General features: G+C 36.2%; 3 protein-coding genes across 4 annotated transcripts; 2 read left to right on the forward strand and 1 right to left on the reverse strand.

Moving 5' to 3' along the window:
• Nucleotides 1-471: 471 nt before the first annotated feature.
• LOC147536254 (E3 ubiquitin-protein ligase AIRP2-like) lies at nucleotides 472-3669 on the reverse strand. 2 transcript variants are annotated; one of them, XM_086644684.1, is made up of 5 exons: nucleotides 3186-3669; nucleotides 1515-1665; nucleotides 1350-1416; nucleotides 1026-1260; nucleotides 472-919 (listed from the first exon to the last, which is right to left on the reverse strand). In XM_086644684.1, the coding sequence occupies exons 1-5, from the start codon at nucleotides 3266-3268 to the stop codon at nucleotides 709-711; spliced, it is 747 nt and encodes a 248-aa protein (XP_086500810.1). In that variant the 5' UTR covers nucleotides 3269-3669; the 3' UTR covers nucleotides 472-708. The 2 variants fall into 2 exon arrangements, with proteins under 2 accessions (XP_086500810.1, XP_086500811.1); XM_086644685.1 differs by having other exon boundaries at nucleotides 1515-2678; nucleotides 2764-3385.
• Nucleotides 3670-8884: 5215 nt separating this feature from the next.
• LOC147536255 (stem-specific protein TSJT1-like) lies at nucleotides 8885-12656 on the forward strand. Its single transcript, XM_086644686.1, has 3 exons — nucleotides 8885-9394; nucleotides 11690-12054; nucleotides 12323-12656. The coding sequence occupies exons 1-3, from the start codon at nucleotides 9174-9176 to the stop codon at nucleotides 12514-12516; spliced, it is 780 nt and encodes a 259-aa protein (XP_086500812.1). The 5' UTR covers nucleotides 8885-9173; the 3' UTR covers nucleotides 12517-12656.
• A 1609-nt stretch (nucleotides 12657-14265) lies between these two features.
• LOC147536256 (phytosulfokine receptor 1-like) lies at nucleotides 14266-17059 on the forward strand. The gene has a single exon (XM_086643578.1). The coding sequence runs from the start codon at nucleotides 14398-14400 to the stop codon at nucleotides 16498-16500; it is 2103 nt and encodes a 700-aa protein (XP_086499704.1). The 5' UTR covers nucleotides 14266-14397; the 3' UTR covers nucleotides 16501-17059.
• The last annotated feature ends 5743 nt before the right edge of the window (nucleotides 17060-22802 follow it).

Consider the following 22802-nt stretch of genomic DNA (forward strand, 5'->3'; position numbering starts at 1 on the left):
ATATTAAGGCAATATTATTCCTTTGTTTTCCTCATGTGAAGATATAATTGTATTAAGTTTTCATTATTTATGTTTAACGACAAAATACCTTTCATTTCTATAACTTCTTCCCAAAAGATGTGTAATTATATTTTTAGACAGAAAAATGTTTCATTTCTAAAGCTTCCCCTCCCAACATCTGAAAACACGATATCCCAACCCAACTCCGACGGAACTTGTCCAACCCGACACCTAAAGGTCAATAGTAGCCCTTATCCATCAAGGGAGGGGGTCTTAAAGGTGAATTGTAGCCCTTATCCATCAAGGGAGGGGGTCTTAACAAAAAAAATGGACAAATCTGTTAAGTCTGTAGGATAAGAACAGTAAGAAGGAGAAACCTAAGACTATTGCACGACTGATCCAAATTTGTAGGGCACAGAAGGCGCTATTAATCAACTTCATTACATGAGATAAATCTTAGAGATAAAAAGAGGCGCAAATTTGTAACATTCATTAATGGAGTCTGCTCAACCGCATTCATTTTCTGTCATTTCTCTCAGAACTACTATTTTACTCGCATAGAAAATGATATACCAATAAACCATCATGGAAACCGACTCAAGCTGTACAAAAAATGTACACGACCTAATTACAGTGTACCCGAATTGACTTGAAGCTAAAAGAGGCGCATATTTACAGTTAGTAGTAGATAATAAGCTATTAAGACGGTTATTTTACAAGTGAATCGTAGTCATGGAAAATGGAGTCCGGGATGATAACAGGTAACTTATCTATGTATAGGAAAAGCCTTCTCAGATTCTCCTTTGTTAGGGTTTCCATATCGACTATGTCTTTGCTGTCGGTGAAAACCCAAAGATCACACGAATTTACCCTCTTCAGACTGTCACGGCAGAAAGGGCATGATTGTGATCTTGAACTCCTGAAACAAGAAATTAAATTATTATTAGTTCTTTCAGTCTTCTACGAGTAATAACGTGTTTATATGTTCGTGAGACAGAAAGAGAGAGATGAAAGCAAGGAGGTACCATTCATTGTAACATTTCATGCACAAAATGTGGTTACAGTTGGGCAACACAACCTTGGTGTTCATCTCCATGCAAATCCCACATTCTTCTTCTCTTTCTAAATCGATATCTGAACGTTGTTTATGTTCTTCATCATCTGTTCTTCTGTACCTTTCTGCACATACTGCTTTCTGCTTCTTCTCTTCCATATCGGTCATACCTCCTTGAAGTTGTAATAAAGAGGGGAAAATAACAGCTGCAAGTAAATAACACTCGAGGTAAGTAAAAACCGTTACACCCGAACGATTTAACGGTTAAATTTTAAAATCTAGTCAAATCATTTACCATAGAATTCTCGTATACTCGCTTTCCTTTCATGGGTTGACATAGTTGTAGTGCCATCCACATAAACCTGTAGTATGAAGCCATGAATTAAGTTCCTTGACGCAGCAAATAGTAGAACTAAAGAAGCTAGCTAGGAAGAAACCCATATAAAGAGATGAAGTAAACCTTATAAATTAATATCCTGAGCAGTCCAAGGGCACCCGCGAGATTGCAATCTGTCCATTGTACTAGAAAAAGGAAAAATGGTGCTGCAGTGCTGTATGACATTCTCATCTGAAGACAAGCACCATCGAAGTCTCTCGGATAATCTGAAGCCCTGAACCTTACAACATTGTATTAGAACTTGCCCCCATATTCGTTAAGATCAAGGTAAAATGAATGTACAAAGGAAGATAGCTGACCACTGAAAACGGATGGGCTTTGAACACAAACAAATACAGATATAATGTAAGATTGATAGGAACTCGCACAAAAAAATACGGATGGGCTTTAAGAGAGAATAATTAATGGAAAACTATCAACACTTGATAGACTCGTTTCTTTCTAAGACGAAGACAGACAATCAATTCTAAGACGCCCCACATCACTTAGGAGTGTTCAAACCCTAGGTGAGAATAACTTGAGCTTATGTCAGCCTTCCAACTGAGCTTGACAGCGCTCAACCAGGAGCTAAGTTTGCTTATCATTGGGATTAGGCTCAGGTAGCAAACCATGAAAATGTTCAAACATAATCTGGCTTGGGTCATCAAGGACAACTTTTATTTATTTGAAGAGCCTGAATCTCAGCAAACAGATTATTAGAATTTCTTAGCCAGGACAAGTTATTGGCAGTCTAACTAGTTTCGTTCAAGGGATAGGACTCGCCCTGCATGGCAGTCTAAGCATATCGGTAGTATAAGTAGTCCACTACTCACTTGTCAAAGATTCATTTTCAGCTTCCCTCCAACTAAGCAACCAACTTAAACAAAATTGAGGAATTTTTGTTCAAATACTTCTCAAAACTATATTTATCAACTGTGATGGCAATGAACTTTTACCATTTCCAAGAAAAACACCAAGAGAGGCTCAAGTCAATTATGGAATTGGAAATCTCAACTGCAGGAAACTTCACCAAAATGATCAAGTACTAGAGGCATTTTCCAAGAAAACGCGTGGAATCATCGAAATAGAAATTTTCAAACTACATTCTACACAAAAGATTCTTATGTGTGGAAATTGATTCAAATAAAAAAGGTGATAATGACGCAGGATACCCAAAGGTTACTCGATATGAAGAGGACCTGAATGAGTAACGCTAGAAGAGGCTACAAGTAAAAGCCTACTCCAGACCTACACGAAATCAACCAATTCTCAAGAGCCTACTCTTGAACTACACGATATCAACCGTCCCAATTCTCGAGAGCCTACTCCAGACCTACACGAAATCAACCGTCCCAATTCGATGGACGGTCTATTCCTATTTAGGTTTGTGGTAGATCTATGGAGCCTCTTCTATCAATATTTATATTGTAAAAAACTTCAAAATGGGGAACAAAGAAAAACAAGATAGAATTATAGAAAGTTGACCCAATATTGAAAAGTTGTCCAACCATAATCACATCTCTCATTAGTGTTTTGATCAAATTTGAAGACTAAGTGACACCTTTACTAAAAGCTACCAATTCTAATTAGGGGTTTAAGTTTCACCCATAACCAAGCTAAAAGCAGAAACCCAATTCTTAAGCATGCAAAAAAAGGTAAACCCTGAATTGATCAGTAATTCAAGCATGAATCCAACAAATTAAACTAAAATGAACTAAATTAGAGTAGAAATTAAGGTGAAAAAACATCACTTACACAGTATTAGCGTGTTGAATATCAGCTTCAAGAACTTTCAAAGAATCTTTGAAAGATTTTCTCGTTGTTGAGTTAAGGTACATCTCCTTCAGTAATATTGAAATGGATAAACCCTAATTTTACTCCTCCCCTTCCCTTTCAAAAACCCTAATTTTCTCTGAAACTTCTCTGGTTTTTCTTCTTTCTTCTAAAAACTACACTTTTTTTTTTAAACGAAGACGACGATAGAAGATGTCTATTTTAATGCCACGTGGATAACTAGTGTCAAAAGAAAACGTCAAAAAGTGGTAGGAGCGTCGGCTGTGAGATATTTGACACCCAACCTTATCACCCTTATCCACTCACTTTATCTTTTTTTTTTTGCCATAGTTTTTATCTTTTCTCTATTAACTATTAACATATATTCTAAAGACTTCTTGTTTATCTTTTTTTTGTTTTTCTTTTTGTCGGAATAACTTCTTGTTTATCTTCAAAAAAAAAAAAACTGAAAATTTTATAATCCCGACGCCAAATCCGGCCGAAATCCGACGGGATGACGTGTCAGATTGTGATCTAGAGAGAGAGAGTCTAAATCACAACCCGACACGTCACCCCGGCGGGTTTCGGCCGGGTTTCGTGTCGGGATGTATATCATGGTTGTTTTACATAGAAATACTAAATTTGTAACACATAACGTAGTAGTGCATTACCAGTATGGTACACCAAACAAGATATGTAAGAATAATATAAAGATTAGGTATTATAAAGGAAGTATTAACTTGTTGCGTTATAAATATCATTTTCCAAGACCCACTCACTAAACTTTGTCCCAAGAATCATAATACTTTGAGCTGAAATGATGATAATGTAATTTAATTGGCTCCTTGTTTTCTTTCATGTACCAACTGGGTTTAAAAATATTATTATGCATTAATTAGTACTTATGTATGATTTATGAGATTCTCATACAAACTTAATTCATGGGTTGTTATCGCTAATTATAGAGGACTATTATGTTTTGCTATCTTTTAAAAGTAATCTTTTTAAGTAATCTTTTTAAGTAATCTTGATAATATTGATTAGTAATCTTAATAAGTCGATAATTTTGTTGATATAAGAACCATCAACCCTTTTTTTCTAAATTTTTGAATGATAATAATCTTTTGGCATTCACTTTTTCTTCTAAGTCCGATTTGATATTTTTCTAACTCGATAATTGAATTGACTCTTACCAAACTTGATAATAATTTTTCTTATACGATTTGTGGTGCCTTGACTTTTGTAAGTGTCTGAATCAGATTAATTTTTTCAAACATTGGAATCAACAAATAAATAAAACCTGAAGGGGAAGAAACAATCAAAATAACTAATATGCTCTTGATTAAGACATGTTAAATTTGAAAGGGTTATTTCCCTAATGGCCCCCTACTTTGTGACCAGCTTCCTGCCTGGCCCCCTACTTTACAAGAAATACCCATATGGCCCCCTTCCGTTATAACACCGTTACTCTCTCTCTTCCATTTCTTTTCTCTCTCCTCCAATATGTTTTCTCTCTCTGCCACCTCGTTAAACCAGCCACATCATCGTCTTCACCGGCAGGGTCGCCGGCCGGCCAATTTTCCGTCCGGCGATCTTCAAACTTTTGTTTTTCTCTCTCTTCTCTCTCTCTCTCTAAAAAAAAAAAATTTATAAAAATTCTCTCACCTCTCTCTCTCTAACTCCGGCGAAGGGAAACCTTCGCCGGAGCTAGGTTTGTTCATCACGAACAGACCAGATCAGGGTTTGTTCGTGATGAACAGACCCAGATCTGGGTCTGTCTGTGATGAACAGACATCTGTTCATCACGAACAGACCAGATCGTGGTCTGTTCGTGATGAACAGACCTAGCTCCGGCGAAGGTTTCCCTTCGCCGGAGTTAGAGAGAGAGAGAGAGAGAGGTGAGAGAATTTTTATAAAAAAATTTTTTTTTTTTTTTTTTAGAGAGAGAGAGAGAAAAAAAAATTTGAAGGTCGCCGGCCGGAAATTTGGCCGACCGGCGACCCTGCCGGTGAAGACGATGATGTGGCTGGTTTAACGAGGTGGCAGAGAGAGAAAACATGTTGGAGGAGAGAGAAAAGAAATGGAAGAGAGTGAGTAACGGTGTTATAACGGAAGGGGGCCATATGGGTATTTCTTATAAAGTATGGGGTCAGGCAGGAAGCTGGTCACAAAGTAGGGGGCCATTAGGGAAATAACCCAATTTGAAATAGTTGATTTTGTATTCAAACAATTTCAATTATTTTTTGCGTACATCCTAAGAATTATTACATTCAATATGATAGGAATACATTATGAATTAAACAAGCTCTGTCATTATTATAAATATTTTGAATAAGGACCATATAAAAGTCCTTAACGTCATTATAGGAGCATGAAAATTATTTTTTACCTTACTTTATTTATACTTTTAATTATAAATCAATAAATGATAGATTTCACATTTACCGTGAATCAAATTTCCGACATAAACTCCTAACCACTGAATTACGGTTAAATCACATAAAAGATTCAGTTAGAATTCGAAATCAAATATCCTTTCATTGAGTTGGGGTCCAAAGCTAAGTGGGCTTCTCAAACACTTGTTGGCATAGTTATTGTTCTATTACAATACAAAAGAGCCCATTGTTTTCCCATCTCTTTGGCTGATACTGCTTTCACATAGGGGGAGGGGGGCCATAACTGCTCTACCCTGCCACATATTTTGTGGTATACAAACTAGCCACCATTCCTCAAGTAGTAGCACTTATCTTTTGTTCACCTAGGTCAGTTAACCCCAGGTGAATGTTCCGTTAACCCATCTAAGACCAAGTCCAACATGAGGGTGGAGGGGTTCTAAATTTGAATTTAGTGCCCCTCCTCCCACGTCTAACTTCAGTCGTTCTTTAATTAAAGGTCGGATGAACTCCCCAACATATCGTGCTCTTTAATTAAAGGTCGGATGAACGCCCCAACATATCGTATAAATTCTTATCCCACACCCTCTCTCTCCGTCATTCTCATACATTCTCTCTCAATTCTATTCTCTCTAACTTCATTCAATCTTCTTCAATTTTTTTTTAAAATTTCACATTCAATCTTCTTCAATGGATCCCTTGAATGATAACGAAATGTTTAGCCAAAATTTTATGGATTTCATTCAAACTCTTGGTTATCCGTCGACTCAATTAGCAAATGATGAAATTTTCGATGATTCTTCCCGCGTTCCCTCGACGGTAGATGAAACTTTAGATGATTCTTGTGAGCAAGACGACACAACTTCAACCAAGATAACTAAACGGGTTGCGTATAAACCAGATGAAGATATTTTACTTGCTAGTTGTTATTTGAAAATCACATTTGATGTGGTTGTCGGACATTTTCAGAAATATAAAGTATTTTGACAAAAAATAACGGATGAATTTAATGCGAGTGTAAATAATGAACGCTCGCTCAAGAGCTATAAATCTCGGTTTAGTTAGATAAGCTCTGAATGTCAAAGCTTTATCTCTACTTTGAGGATAGTAAATAAAGTTCCAAAAAGCGGAGAGAACGACTATAACCGGGTAATTTTTCTTACTTTTAAGCCCTTTATTTCTATCTTTTCATTTCATAATATACACTTAAAATCAATTTTGTCCATTATTTAAGTTACAAAGAGCACTTGAAATGTATAAAAAAAATCACACCGGAAAAAGCTTTAGATTCCAACACGTTTAAAAAATTTTGATGTCCCATAACAAGTGGATGACAGACATGCCAAGAGAGTCAACATCCGGAAAAAGAGAGTCTACTATCAATCCATCGAAGGAAAGACCAATGGGTCGTAAACAAGTCAAAGAAAATGCAAGAGTCAGAGAGAATTCGACACATTCTACTGCTAAATACAAAGAAGTTAGTAGTACTTCGATGGGGGAATATTGACAACATAGACAGGAAGAAGCCCAACGGAGATCAGTATCAATGTATGAAGCTCTACGGATTCAACAAGAGTTTCCACAATTTGATAAAGAACACAAGAACCAATTACATGGGATATGATGGACTTATTGAAGATTGATGCTAGGTCTCTCGACGAACATGGTGCACGAATGCTTATAGCAACGCGAGAAGCTTGGTTTAACGGTCAACCACAAGACCCAAGAAATCCCTTCTAGCTATCTTTAATTTTTTTATTGTTGTTTAGTCAAATTTAAGTAGATTTATATTTTTAATCAATTATTAGTTGTAAGCAATGTTGTTTAATCAAACTTATTTAAGTAAATTGAAAAATTTAAAATTCAAATTTTAGGGTCCAAAGAGATGCTGAGGTTTGGGCTAAATTTTAAGTGCTGAACTGAGGTTGTTAAATTTAGGTGAAAAAGTAGTTGTTAGGGCCTGAGACAGGCTGAGGTTGGACTTGCTCTAACCGTCGGGAGTCATCATCTAGTGGACATTACGAATACGGCGAAACAGCACAATGTACACCCACTTCAAAAGAGGGTGTACAAAATACTTTATCCCTAACTTTCCTGGCGCCCACAGGAATTATAATGACGTGGCAATCAACTTGTTAACTAGGTGCCACGTATGATCCAACGACTCGATGACGTATGAAAGTAAATCCAATCCACTCTTCACCATACCTTTGTCTGAAATTTGCGTTGGGAAATGTCAGAATCCTACGTGGCATCTTAATTACGGGATAATGCCGGTACCCTGACTAGATTCCGCTTCATATAATAACAGTAAATTGTGGATAAGGTTTCACCTAACTCAAAATGCTAGAGTAGATAACCCTCTACGGGGACCTTGGGCATGGGCATCAATAAACCATTATCTTTTTTTTTTCTTGTTTCAACTGTTTTTCATCGTGCCGGCAGAGATCATTAGTAAACTATTATTCCTAATAAATTTAAAAACAAATTATTTTATTTTTTGGTTTTAGCTTCCACTTTTTGGTTTTACTTCTCTTAGTGCCATCAGAAATTCCAACTACAAACGTTGTCTCTGTCTTTCCCCCCTCTCTCACACTATTCTCGGGAAGGAAAATGTTTCTTCCCTCAAAACCTTTCCATAAAAAGACATAGAAAATATGTTTTAAGTCACTTCGTACGCAGTCGATCACAGAAACCTCGTGACCAACCAACGCGAAAATGTTAGTGCAAGACGGAAACTCTCAAAAACATTTAATCGGAAATTCTTAAAATTTAAAATTTATCAACTTTTTTTTAAACCTTAGAATTTATCAACTTCTAGAGATTACAAGTGAAAATAATATATAACTCTCATGTAGAAAGTTCTGTAAACTTTACTTATGTAACTCTCATGTAGTTTTAAGATGAATAAAGTTATCTACCATGTAATTTTGCGATCACTATCACTTATGAATGATATTATGATTTTACTCAAAAAAAAGTAGACCTATCTAACTATTATAAATGAGACACTAACTAATGATCAAATACCAACTTTCCCTAATATAAAATGTAATTAGACGAATGTTTTGATACTTCGTTCGGAATTTGAAGTCGATCACATATCAGAAACGGATGTGGTTGACTCTTGTTGATCAGACTTTTCTCGGGTATGGGCCGGAACGAACAATAAGAGTCGGTCATGTCTACTTTTGGTCTCTCAATAACCACAAATTTAGCTCAACAAAAAAAACAAAAAAAATAACCACAAATTTTGGGATAGGTAGCATGTCTCTTTTAGATGAATTTGATTTGAAAAAAAGGAAAAGTAAAACCTCGGAAACAGGGAGAATCCTTATCCCATTTTCCTCTCTCCCACCTTATCCTGACGGCATAAACAAACCAACTTTATCCATTTATCTCTCTCTATCTACAATTCTCTCTCTCACTATATATACTATAAAACTATTCTCTTTTCCTTATTAAGTTCATCATTCATCAACCCATAAATAATCTTTTCTTGTCAATTTATAAGTAAAATATCAAGAGAGAATTTGATTCAATCTTGTGACCTAATAGTTAGTTTAAGAAAATCAAAATGTTGGCAATATTTGAGAAGGAATTAGCAAATCCACCACAAGAGTTGAATAGTCCAGCTCCATTAAAGGGTGGTTCATTCAAAAAGCCAAAGCTTCCATTTGAGACTCTCAATGACTTTCTCTCTCTACATCCTCATGATGCTTTCTCCATGAATTTTTCAAATGCTGCTACACTTGCTTATGTTCGACCAGACCACCATTACTCCCCTCATCATCAGAGGTAAGACCATATTAATCTATTCTGGTTTTAGTTTTTAAATAAGTTAATTTGGAACTTATATACTAGTTTCTCGGTTCTATTTGCTTCCTCAAAAGAATCTAAAAAACCCATAGGGGAAGAGAATAGAAGGGGTTTTAAATCACTCTGAATATGTCGCTCAAACGAGTCAAACATCATAAATCAGGTAAAAATAAATATTCTGAAATCTGACTCGAGTCAATTTAGATTTCAGATCTGAGAAGACAAACACTATAATAATGTCTGAATTTGATCGTATGAGATAATGTTTGGTTGGGTTTTCTTAGTTATTGAAATAGGATTCAAGTCAGATTTCAGAATATTTATTTTTGTCTTATTCGGAATGTATGATTTATTTAAACGAACTGATTCAAAATGATTTAGGTATATTTGAGTCATCAAAATTAGATTCAAACTATGAAGGGAAAGAACACCACCTACAAGTTTGATTTGTATACTTGCTTGACTCAAATAGATTTAAAATCAACACAAAATAAACTTTAAAAAAAAAAATTAACCTAACGAATTCAAAATCAAGTTGGATATGTCATTCAGACGAGTCAAACATCACGAGTCAGATAAAAATAAATATTCAAAAATCTGAATCTAGTCAGTTCAGTCAGATTTTAGAGCTTACTTGGTGAGAAGCAAACACTACTTCAATGTTGAATTTGACTTGTATAAGATTAGTGTTTGTTTTTTTTTGGGTTAATTCCGTTTTGGCCCCCGATTTGTGACCAACTGGCCGTTTTAGCCCCCATAAGTGTCCGGCAGTTCGTTTTGGCCCCAAAAAATTCCTAAATGGCCCCAAATTTTTTTAACCTCCCAATTATACCCCCATGGCATTTCTGTAATTTATTTTTTTTCTTTTTCTTTGTCCACCTCATCTAACAATTGACACATCACTCTGTCCACCTCACCCTTCTTCTCCGGCGAAAGGTTGCCGGCCGGAATAAAAAATTCCGGCCGGCCACCTTTACCAAAATAATTTTTTTTTTTTTTTTTTTATTTCTCTCTTCTTCATCTCCTTCTTTCTCTCTCTTCTTCATCTCCTTCTTTCTTTCTTCTTCTTTCTTTCTTCTTCTTTCTTTACCTCTCTCTCTCTCTAACCCTTCTATTTCTCTCTCTCTAACCCCTCTCTCTCTCTCTCCCTATAACTCCGGCGAAGGGGCGGAGCCCCTTCGCCGGAGAACCAGACCTTGAAGGTCTGGTTGGAAACCAGACCTTCAAGGTCTGGTTTGAAACCAGATTCGGTCTGGTTTCAAACCAGACCGAGATCTGGTTTCTACAACCAGATCCCGGTCTGGTTTGAAACCAGATCGGAATCTGGTTTCAACTAAGAAACCAGATTCCGATCTGGTTTCAAACCAGACCGGGATCTGGTTGTAGAAACCAGATCTCGGTCTGGTTTGAAACCAGACCGAATCTGGTTTCAAACCAGACCTTGAAGGTCTGGTTTCCAACCAGACCTTCAAGGTCTGGTTCTCCGGCGAAGGGGCTCCGCCCCTTCGCCGGAGTTATAGGGAGAGAGAGAGAGAGGGGTTAGAGAGAGAGAAATAGAAGGGTTAGAGAGAGAGAGAGGTAAAGAAAGAAGAAGAAAGAAAGAAGAAGAAAGAAAGAAGGAGATGAAGAAGAGAGAGAAAGAAGGAGATGAAGAAGAGAGAAATAAAAAAAAAAAAAAAAATTATTTTGGTAAAGGTGGCCGGCCGGAATTTTTTATTCCGGCCGGCAACCTTTCGCCGGAGAAGAAGGGTGAGGTGGACAGAGTGATGTGTCAATTGTTAGATGAGGTGGACAAAGAAAAAGAAAAAAAATAAATTACAGAAATGCCATGGGGGTATAATTGGGAGGTTAAAAAAATTTGGGGCCATTTAGGAATTTTTTGGGGCCAAAACGAACTGCCGGACACTTATGGGGGCTAAAACGGCCAGTTGGTCACAAATCGGGGGCCAAAACGGAATTAACCCTTTTTTTTTCCAGTAGCATTTAAAATAAGACTAATCAGATTTTAAAATATTTGTTTTTGTCTGACTCGTGATGTTTGATTCGTCTAATGACTGATTTAGAATGATTTTAGGCCTGGTTAAACCAACAAGTGAAATTCAAACGATGAGAGAATACCTACAACTCTAGTTTGTCCAATGTTTGACTCAAATATGTTCCTTGCAATAAAAAAAAGACTCAAATATGGTCTTTTTAGTACTCAATTAAGATATCAGATCTATCATGAAAAAGGCTAAAATAATCCTACCATGATTTTTTTTTATTATTTTGCAGGTTATTTTGTGGGGTGGATGACATGTATTGCCTTTTCTTGGGGAGCTTGAACAACTTATGCACATTGAAGAAACAATATGGGCTGACATCAAAAGGAATAAATGAGGCTATGTTTGTGATTGAGGCCTATAGGACCCTACGTGACCGAGGCCCGTACCCAGCTGATCAAGTTATTAAGGATCTCGAGGGAAGTTTTGCCTTCATCATCTATGATAACAAGGCTAAAACAGTCTTTATCTCACTTGATTCTGATGGGGCCATTAAGTTGTTTTGGGGTATAGGAGCCGATGGTTCAGTCGTAATTTCCGACGATAAAAACGTTGTTAAAGAAAGTTGTGCCAAATCATATGCACCTTTTCCTACTGGTATGTCATAATTATGTCCGCAAGTTAATAGTCGTACTAAATTGACATGTCATTTTGTTAGATTTCATAAATGTTATTTTGTTTATATTGTTAGATGAAAGAATTGTGGATGGATAGGGTTTACAGAGAGAAGTGAGATATATTTCTCTCTTTAAATCATATTCATCATCTAAATTGATAAGAATTTTGCCGGCCTTAGGTTCATGCATAATATAACCATTGTTATATTTCTCATATAGGTGTTTAACTTGTAAAATATGGTGTGCAGGGTGCATGTTTCATAGCGAAGCAGGTTTGAAGAGCTTCGAGCATCCTATTAACAAGATGAAGCCAATGCCTAGAGTCGATAGTGAAGGTGTAATGTGTGGAGCTAACTTCAAAGTTGATACATACTCGAGGATCAATAGTATGCCTCGTGTTGGTAGTGAATCTAATTGGTCTGAGTGGAATTCGTCTCACTAATTTACGTCCGAGTTTTTAAGCTTTAACCCTCTACTGAAGTACGATGTCAACGTAGTATTACTGGTTTTTTATGTAGATTTGATTTCGAGGTTTTATGTTTATTATGTTCTGGTACATAAATAAAGTGAAAGTTTTCTAAATCGACTCTAAATGATGCTTGGGAAGGAAAAAGAATTTGTTTATTTGGCAATTTTGTTTCTTGTGGTAAAAGCTTGAACAAATAATTCAAATAGACGAGTTAAATATCCATTAACATTCTGAAATTTGATTAAGATTGTTAAATAATTCTAATTCCCACATCAATATAAGAAGTACGGGGTGCTGTTTTAAATGGAATCAAGTCACATCTTGCTAGTGATGTGTTTTAAATTTGTGAGACTCTGAAATATCAAAGGAAGCAATATCTTAAAGGGAAAATTTTAAAGGCGTCTCCGGTGAGTGTTAAAGGCGTCTTTTTCACTCACATATTCTCCCTCGGATTTGTCGGCAACGCCTATAACACCGACGAGGACCTCAAAACTTTCCTATTTTAAATGGGTGGGAAAGCTTAGACTTAGTCCACACAGTTTTTCAATTTTTAAAGATTGGTCAAAAGAAGTCTATGTCTCCCATTATTCCATTAATTTAGGTTTGCTTTCAAAAACTTGATCACTTGAGTGACTTGCTGAATTCAATTAGGACTCTATAGAGAAAATGACTTCTAGTAGTCTCCAAACTAACTTTCTAGACTAAAAATTGTCATCCACTCGAGACCCGCAGACACAACATTTGGCAGCTCTGGTTTCACCACCTGCTCCCATCGATCCCATCTCCATCACACTCACATCATCGCTTATGCAAATGGGTGATCGACGATTGTGGGATTGATAGAGGAACTCATCAGTTTCCAATATTCATTCAGTAAAAGAAGTGTTCTTAACCTTGGGACTCAGGAAAATAGGTCCTCAACAATTTATGGAGCTGATAGCAGGAATTCTCTCTCCGACATCTTTTAACGAAAATACTTCAAGTTTGACATAGAAGGTGGTGCGTCATCTTTTATCGTCTTTTACGATATGCTTTATGAAAACCTTAATTTATTAGACCAAAATCTTTTCTGTCCATGGTTTGAAATTGTGCACTGCCGGACCATCAATTACCAACTATATTTTCTATTTCTTTTTATCTTAAACAATAAAGCTTTTGTTTTATTCAAAGGTATTAGATAGAAGATGATCAAAAGTATTCATGTATCTTTTCTTTTCAAGTCAAGTCAATCACACAAAAAAGTGATACTGTGGACCACAAGAAACGTGAGCGATGGAGATACCAAAATTGAAGACAGATTTGGAAGAAAATTTAAAATTAACAGTTGATTGATCGTCAACTTCTAGATTTATGTGTCAGATCGTGAAAAAATTTCGGCTGTTGATTTAGAATTTCCTCTCAAATCCGTCTAGAATTTGGGTGACTAGTTCATTTTTTTCACAAAAAATAAAAACATTTCGACTGTTGATTTAGGATTTCCTCTCAAATCTGTCTAGAATTTGGGTGACTAGTTCATTTTCTCCATAGAACAAAAACATATTAACGGTACATACCATCAACAACAAAGATCGCGGGACATCAAAAAGTGAGATCTTAATGCGGTAGTTTGAACGGTTGAGAATTTGTTTACCTTTGTTTTCGTCTTTGACTTTAGGTCTCTCTATCATTATTGCACAATTAATTTAATAAACATTTCATAATCCATTAAAACTTGAAAGAAATAACTCACCCACACATTTCATAATCCATTAATACTTGAAAGAAATAACTCACCCACATATTTCTCCTCTGTTGTTCTATTCCTTCTTTTAGCTCATACAAATTTGTAACTCTCTCTCTCTCATAATTTTCAACATGGATAAGAGATGCTTTTGTCTATTGTTTGCTTTTCTTGTCCTCTGTTTTCATGTTCATGTCTTGAATTCCCAAAACTTCACCTGCAACTTGGATGACCTGAAAGCTCTGAATGGTTTCTTGAAGGGACTAGACCAAGATCGAATCGATGGGTGGGAAAATTCAAATTGCTGTAATTGGAATGGTGTAATCTGCAACTCCTCAACCAGCTTGGGTTTGCCTAATTCTATCATTTGGGATAGCAGAGTTGTTAGTTTGCAGCTTGGCAATAGAAAACTAAAAGGAAGCTTGTCTGACTCATTGACTAATCTGACTCAACTTAGATACTTGAATTTTTCACAAAATTTCTTCAAAGGCACCATTCCTTATAAACTCTTCCAATTGAAGAATCTTCAAGTCTTGGATTTGAGTGGTAATTGGTTTAGTGGGTCAATCATGGTCGAATTCGTTCTACCCTCGATTACATTTCTTGATCTTTCCAATAATTTTCTCGACGGTTCTATCGACATAAACATCTGTAGAAATTCAACTAGGATTCAAGTTCTTAATCTCTCCATGAACAGGTTAACTGGACAAATTCCAGCTGAGTTTGGGTCATGTAGTTTGTTGCAACATCTTTCGATTAACTCGAATAATCTTTCGGGGACTATACCAGATGATCTTTGGAAGCTAAAACAGCTCAAACAATTGAATCTACAAGAGAACGGTCTTTACGGGCCACTAGTCGGAGTTCGTTACCTCACTAACCTCGTCAAATTGGATGTATCCTCAAATATGTTCACGGAGACAATCCCCGATGTTTTCGAAAGCTTAAAAAATCTCGAGGAATTCTCTGCTCGTTCAAATAAGTTCTTTGGGTCTCTTCCAAATTCCTTGTTGCAGTCTCCAACAATTCAGTTGCTAGATCTTCGTAACAACGGTCTTAGTGGATCTATAGATCTTAATTGGACTGGTATGGTTGATTTGAGATCTCTTAAGCTCGGTTTAAATCAGTTTCATGGGCCACTTCCCGATAGTCTTTCTCACTGTAGAGAACTACGAAGTTTAAGCTTGAGTAGTATCAATCTTAATTGTCGAGTTCCTGATAGCTTTAAGAACCTAAACGAGCTCTCGTTTCTATCTCTCTTCAATACTAGTCTTTACGATATTTCAGCGTCCTTAGATGTTCTACAAAAATGCACAAACCTAACCGTTCTTGTTCTTACGAAAAATTTTCGAGGTGAGGAAATGCCAACTAGAAATCTGCAGTTTAAGAGCTTACAAGCTCTGATAATTCCAAACTGTGGACTCTCGGGGCCAATTCCGCCATGGTTGAGCAGCTCTCCTAAGTTACAGCTTTTGGATCTATCATGGAACAATCTCGTTGGAACCATACCGGATTGGTTCAGCCGGCTAGACTATCTGTTTTACTTAGATTTATCAAACAACTCCCTATCTGGTGATATTCCGAAAAGCTTGACAAAACTTCAGAGCCTTATATACCGCGAAATCTCATTCGATGAGCCTACTACGGATTTTCGCCTTGTCACGAGACGAAACCAAAGTGCAAACAAGTTGGAATATAAAAACTTTTGGAGTCTTCCACCATCTTTAGATCTCAGCCATAACCATCTTACAGGAATAATTTGGCCAGAGTTTGGGAACTTGAAGAAACTCCATTTTTTTAATCTGAAATCGAATTATCTCCACGGAACCATTCCCTCGGAACTATCGGAGATGAAAAGCTTGGAGACATTAGATTTGTCGAATAATAATCTGTCAGGAAGTATACCTTCTTCATTGACTTCATTGAGCTTTTTATCACAGTTTAGTATAGCATATAATAACATAGTTGGGAGGATACCTTCAGGTGGTCAGTTCTTGACATTTCCTTGTTCAAGTTTTGAAGGGAACCCAGGTCTCCAATGTAATATTCATCCAATTTCAGACGAGGATCCTTCAAGTGATGACCAAGACGAAGATCGAATAACTATTATAGGATTACCATTCGAAATCGGTGTCCTTTCTGGGTTTTTTGTAACTGTTGTGATTTGCTTCATGTCTGGAATGGCGATCCCGAAGGTTGAAAAAGGAAGGCAAAGAACTCGGCGGAGACGTTCTTGAAGGTACTATATAGCATTATGGCTTGTGAGACATGTTACAATCAACTAAAGGTCTAAAGCAAAACACAAGACGACAGTTTTCACATCGAGTTGAACAAGAGCAAGAATATAAGGTTTAAGTAATTCATGCTACTATGGCTAGTCAAGATACCACAATTAGAACTAGTAATTCATATATATTTCACAATAGTTGTATTTGTTGTCTCGCGCTTCATCCGAGCCTAATTTTGTTTTGTCAAAAAGGATCGATCCATAAAGTTCTTTTAGGTTTTAGCTCCCCCTGTTAGGTTTCATGGTTCTGTACAGGTTTGAACGAGTAAAGTTTGCAAAATTTCTCACATATGTTGCAGTTGGGTTTGTGTAGATTTACTGTTAGAAATAATAAACTTGATTCATTGGTACATGAATGTGTGGTTCATGGCTTTAACTATGTTAATGCATTTTGTAATTCATGTATTTCGGTTTGAAGTATTCATGCATCAAGTAATTTAGATAGTCATATTTTAGATTATGTATACCTATGTAATTCATTATCAAATATACTACAAGAGAATTGAGAAGTGTTGTTGGGTGTGATTTTCAAATATTTCCAACAAAGTGGTATCAGAGCCACAAGATTCTGAGAGAAAGAATGGCAAATGGTGTGGGAAATTATCAACAATTTTAAGTGATGTATTTGGCCGTGAAGGGCATTGCGGTGGAAGGTGGCATCTTTTTGCGTCAAATCCAACAGAACATCAATAAGAAGATTGACAGAACTATCTCATGGTCGCCACCGAAACCGCCCTATATTAAGATTAATGTGGATGCCTCTTTTTTGACTGAACAGGAATTAGTAGGTATTGGTTGCATTATGCATGATGACAAAGCAAATTTCATTGCGGCAATGGCCTGCAACGTTCGAGGACAAAATGCGGAAGAAGGTGAGTGCTGGGCGATCATTAAAGCTCTCCAATGGGCCATGAAAAAGAACATTTCGTATCTTCATATAGAAAGCGATAATAGTAATATGGTTCAGCTCCTCAACAACGAGACCTCAGATATTTCCTGGCAAACAAGCAAAATTATAGATACAGTACATCAGCTCGAAGCAAATTTCTTCAAAGTTCTCTATACCCACATTCACAGAGAAGGCAACCACAAAGCGGACCAATTAGCCAAATGGAGTCGTATGCACGCGGGATCCTGGGTGTGGCTGTCTCTATCCGATCTTCCAGTCTCTTTGTACCATTGTTGCTCTTAGGCTCTGTTGTTAGGACGGCTTTTACTTCAACAAAAAAAAAATGCCATTCAATCTTTTTTGGACTGGTGTATTCAGTAGATGCATTCCTCTAGATGAGAAGCTTCCATCTCTTCACTTATTATAAATTAAGTGCCATCAACCCTCCAAAAGATTACTAAAAACAGTGAAGTTTATCTTGGGTTCATCTATCAAGTTATGTGGCGAATTCGGAGTCGATATGATGGAGACCATCTTCCTATTGGGCCTCACGGCCATGGTGATAGTGGGCCTCACGGTCAAGAAGCTACATTAGCGTAGTTTCTATAATTAAATATTTAGGGTTTCCATAATTATAAGTCTTAGCAATCAAGGAAAGTATTATTAGTAGTTATCTTATTTCCTTATTTGAGTCTATCTAGGAAAGTACAATCTCTATATAAGAGAAGTCTAGTCTGTTTTTGTTAACCAGATCAGAGAATATTATCAACCAAGTTTATTATTAATCAAGTTTATTGTTTTATCGTTATTTTATCAGTTTTATTTTGTTAGTTTAGTTTATTAACAATGGTGGATTCCATTACTTTTACGCTTCCGCAACAATCTACATCACGATATTTTGGCATTATCAGTTTATTAATACAGAGTGTTCTTGGTCTTGGTCAAAGCGTACATACTTTGAACCAAGCAGTTGTTGAAGGGCTTCATCGTATCCTGAAGGCATAATTCCTGACCCGTTGTGTACTCGTGGCTTCATACTAGAAGGGGGCGAATTACTGTCTAAAAGAATCTATTTATCGAGCTTTGAAGTCTAGTGATAAACATTGTTTTATTCATCGATTATTTTCCACCTTCCATTTCAACTTAAACGCCAATTTTTCCAACAAATGAGAGTAGTATGCTTGACTGATTGAAAAAAATTCTTCAATCATTAGAGTCAAAATTTGATCATATTGTTGTGGCTATTGAAGAATTCAAAGATTTGGATGCCATGACCATTGATGAACTCATGGGTTCCTTACAGGCTCATGAAGAAAGATTGAATAGAGGTAGAACCGAAGCAACCGAGAAACTATTATATTCGAATATTTCTCCAAATGATAAAGTAGATTATAATTCATGGAGTCATAGAGGTCGTGGTTATGGACAAGCTCGAGGTCGTGGAATATCTCGTGGGTATGGTAGAGGAGAGTTCTCTAATCTCCAAAGAGGACGTGGAAGAGGAAGGAGAAATTTTGATAATAGTGAAAGAGGATATGACAAATCACAAGTAGAGTGCTACAACTGTCATAAATATGGGCATTATTCAAAATGAAGAGGCTAACCTTGCTGAAGTAGAAAATGAAAATGAAGAACCAGTGTTATTGATGGCACTCAAAGAGGAACAGTATGATGAATGTCATACTTGGTATCTTGATAATGGCGCAAGCAATCATGTGTGTGAAGATTAAGAAAAATTTGAAGAGATTCATGAGATGAGAAGGCAAATGGCACTATCACTTTTGGTGATTCATCCAATATTCCGATCAAAGGTAAATGATCAATTCTCGTTCGTCTGAAAAATGAAAATCAAAAAATTATTTTTGATGTGTATTATATGCCAAACTTGAAGAGTAATATTCTTAGTCTGGACCAATTCTTGGAATATGGATATGAAATTAATATAAAAAATCGTACTCTTTTCTTGAGAGATTGAGATGGAACTTTACTTGCAAAGGTTGGGATGTCTTACAATCGAATGTTTACTTTGGCTCTCCAAAATGATGTTCCTATGTGCTTAAAGACTTGCACCAAAGAATTTTTCACGGTCTCTTAGAAAAAAAAAAAAGGAATTTTCATGGTTGTGGCATTTAAGATTTGGACATTTATACTTTGGAGGATTTAAGTTATTAACAGAGAAAAATATGGTTTTTGGACTTCCTTCTATAAATCATCCAGAGGAACTTTGTGAAGGGTGTCTTTATGGAAAGCAATCAAGAAAGAGCTTTACGAAAGAAGAATCAAGATCTATGGTGCCATTGGAACTTATTAATTCTGATATTTGTGGACCTATCAATCCACATTCATTCAGTAAGAATCGATATTTCATATTTTTTTTATTGATGATTATAGTCGGAAAACATGAGTTTATTTTTTGAAGCAACATTCTGAGGCTTTCGAAGCTTTTCAAAAGTTGAAGGCACTTGTGGAAAAACAAAGTGGTTACAATATAAAAGCTCTGAGGTCCGAAGGAGGTGAATTTTTATCAAATGAATTCAACTCATTTTGTGAAAAAAATGGAATTCGTCGCCGGCTAACTGTTCCAAGAACACCACAACACAACGGTGTTGTTGAAAGGTGTGAGAGGCGGTTTAGGATGGCTTTTAAATTGTGGCGGTTTCAATCTCTTTCTAAATAGGCGGTTTCATTTCAATAGGCAGTTTCGTGGCATCAATTGGCAGTCGGTGGTTATCAATTGGAATTGGTCTTAATTTGGGAAATAGTTATGGTCGGTGGATGCATATACCAATTTGAGTTTCTAATTCCTAAGTTATGGTCGGCTTATACTATATATAAATAGGGGGGTTTGAGTGCTTGCAATACATCAACAAAAAACACAACAACTATTCTTTAGAGAACGCTAGAGAGAGCAAGTGAGAGAGAAATTTTGTTCATAGATTTGAGCGGTGTTTAATTTCTCGGTCGTCGAAGATCTAGTATAGAAGGTTAAATTTCTATACGGTACCATCTTGGGACGAAATTGCGGGTTGTGTGAGTCGTCTTCATATATCCTTCAATAAAGTTTTCTTGTTCGTTCGAGGACATAAGCTTTAAGCCGAACCTGGTTAAATTTTGTTTGCATATTAAGTTTTGGCTTAGCTTTTCGATTAATTTTTCATAGTCGGATCAATTTCAAGAATAGGTTCGATAGCTTCCGCGAACTTTTTGTTGTTTCCCTTGTTCTCTTTTCAGAGAATAGTTCTTAATCTTTCTGTTTAAATAAAACAGAGTACAACTATTTTAATTTACTTTCTATCTGATAAATGAGAGAAAGAGATATCTTCTCTGAACTAGTTGAAAAAAAAGATTAAAATCAATGATTATAAAATTGGAAATTAAATATAACACTATCCGAGTCGAGGATACCTCTGTCCTTAAGACAATTTACACCCTGTATATCAAGTACCAACAGTAATGGTGTATGTCTCCTAGTGACGATGCAAAGTGCAAAGTGCGTGCGGGCGCCTCTAAAGCGCCCAATGCGGCCTTTACGACCACGCCACGCGCGTGCGCGATGTGTGGTGCAAACCACGCCAAGCGGCCCATCGTCTTAAAGAACCTATTATTAGTTATGAGAATAGTCTAATTAAAGATGTAGAACTTTCCTTATTTAGCCAATATGGTACTAATTAGAAACTACCCGTTGTAGTTATCCTTATATATTTCTCAAGTAAATCAATGATAACTCATTCATATGAAATCGGATTTTGACAAACCTTATGTCTAAATTCAAGAGCTCGACGAGACGAATCCAATGATCCATCTTGATCTTGATTTGGACAACGTTTTGTTGCCCAAATTGGCAAAAAACTGATCCGGTTTCTACACTTTTAGTTGTAACAAAAGGAAAAATAGGTCAATTCTTAATATTGCTAGAAGCATGTTGAAATCTAAATGTATGCCTACAGAATTTTGGGCGGAAGCTGTTGCTTGTGCAATTTATTTATCAAACAGAAGTCCAACAAAAAATGTAAAAAATGCAACACCCCAAGAAGCATGGAGTGGCAAAAACCAATTGTTTCACACTTACGTGTGTTTGAATATATTGCATATGCTCATGTTCCCGACCAAAAAAGGTCAAATTGGACTATAAGAGTGAAAGGTATGTGTTTTTTGGTTATGATGCAAGTTCTAAAGGTTATAAGATTTATAATCCATCTACAACAAAACTTGTTTTGAGTAGAGATGTTGAATTTTATGAAAATTATGATTTTTCCCTATTTTCAAGAAGGTGAGCAAATCGAACCAAAATCTCCACAACATAAAGTTAGTACTCCTCCATCAACACCAAGACAAATTTCAGAAAATGAAGAACCTTCTTCATCTGAAGGAGACTCAAGTGAAAGGGCACCACACTTTAGGAATCTCACGGATATATGTGGATCAATCGGGGTAATCGAGAACTTTTATGTTTTTTGTTTATTCTCTGACAAAGAACCTGTTGATTTTGAAGAAGCTTGTCTTGAGAAAAATGGAGAGATGCAATGGATGATGAAATTAAAGCTATCCAAAAAAAAATGAGATGTAGGAGCTTACATCTCTCCCTAGAGGAAAGTAAGCAATTAGAGTACTTAAATTGGTTTATAAAATAAAGAGAAATGTCGAAGGAGAGGTTGAAAAATACAAGGCAAGATTGGTGGAAAAAGGTTGTAGTCAACGTGTCGGACTTGACTACGATTAAGAATTTGATCCCGTTGTTCGATTAAAGACAATCAAACTATTTATACCAATCTCAACTTAAAATAAGTGGACTCAACTCAAAATAAATGGAAAATTTATCAGATAGATGTAAAGTCTGCTTTTCTTAATGTATTTCTTGAGGACGTCAAACAACCAAATGGTTATGTTGTGAATTGGAGTGAAGATAAAGTGTTCAAGAAAGCTTTTTATGGCTTGAAGCAAGCACCAAGAGTATGGAATAAAATAATTGACAAATATTTTTTAGATTCTGGTGTTAATAAATGTCCTCATGAATATGCTCTTTATGCTAAATGTTATAAAAATGGTGATGCGATGTTTGTGTGCTTGTATGTAGATGATCTCATCTTCACAGAAAATAATGAAGTGAGGTTTAAAGAGTTCAAGGAAAAAATGACTCAAGAATTTGAGATTGCAGACATTAGACTTATGAATTGTTATCTTGGAGTTCAGGTGAAGCAAGTCAATGAAGGAATTTTTATTTCTCAAGAACATTATGCAAAAGAGTTCTCAAAAGGTTCCCAATGGAGGACTGCCAACCCGTGAGCAATCCCATGGAATGTGGAGTGCAAGTTTCAGAGTTTGATGGTGAAGAAAATGTAGATCAAACTTTGTTCAAGGGATTG

Source organism: Eschscholzia californica, unplaced genomic scaffold (genome assembly GCF_041429995.1).
Source record: "Eschscholzia californica isolate CP2 unplaced genomic scaffold, dmEscCali1.0.p SCAF_5, whole genome shotgun sequence".
Classification (NCBI taxonomy): domain Eukaryota; kingdom Viridiplantae; phylum Streptophyta; class Magnoliopsida; order Ranunculales; family Papaveraceae; genus Eschscholzia; species Eschscholzia californica.

Excerpts from the sequence above, each read along its gene's own strand:
- LOC147536255 (XM_086644686.1), top strand. The coding sequence starts at position 9,174 with ATGTTGGCAATATTTGAGAAGGAATTAGCAAATCCACCACAAGAGTTG. Across the intron at positions 9,395-11,689 it reads TACTCCCCTCATCATCAGAG|GTTATTTTGTGGGGTGGATG; the intron begins GTAAGACCATAT and ends ATTATTTTGCAG. Across the intron at positions 12,055-12,322 it reads ATATGCACCTTTTCCTACTG|GGTGCATGTTTCATAGCGAA; the intron begins GTATGTCATAAT and ends TATGGTGTGCAG.
- LOC147536256 (XM_086643578.1), top strand. The coding sequence starts at position 14,398 with ATGGATAAGAGATGCTTTTGTCTATTGTTTGCTTTTCTTGTCCTCTGT.
- LOC147536254 (XM_086644684.1), bottom strand. The coding sequence starts at position 3,268 with ATGTACCTTAACTCAACAACGAGAAAATCTTTCAAAGATTCTTTGAAA. Across the intron at positions 1,417-1,514 it reads TCAGGATATTAATTTATAAG|GTTTATGTGGATGGCACTAC; the intron begins GTTTACTTCATC and ends TTCATACTACAG. Across the intron at positions 1,261-1,349 it reads GAGTATACGAGAATTCTATG|CTGTTATTTTCCCCTCTTTA; the intron begins GTAAATGATTTG and ends ATTTACTTGCAG.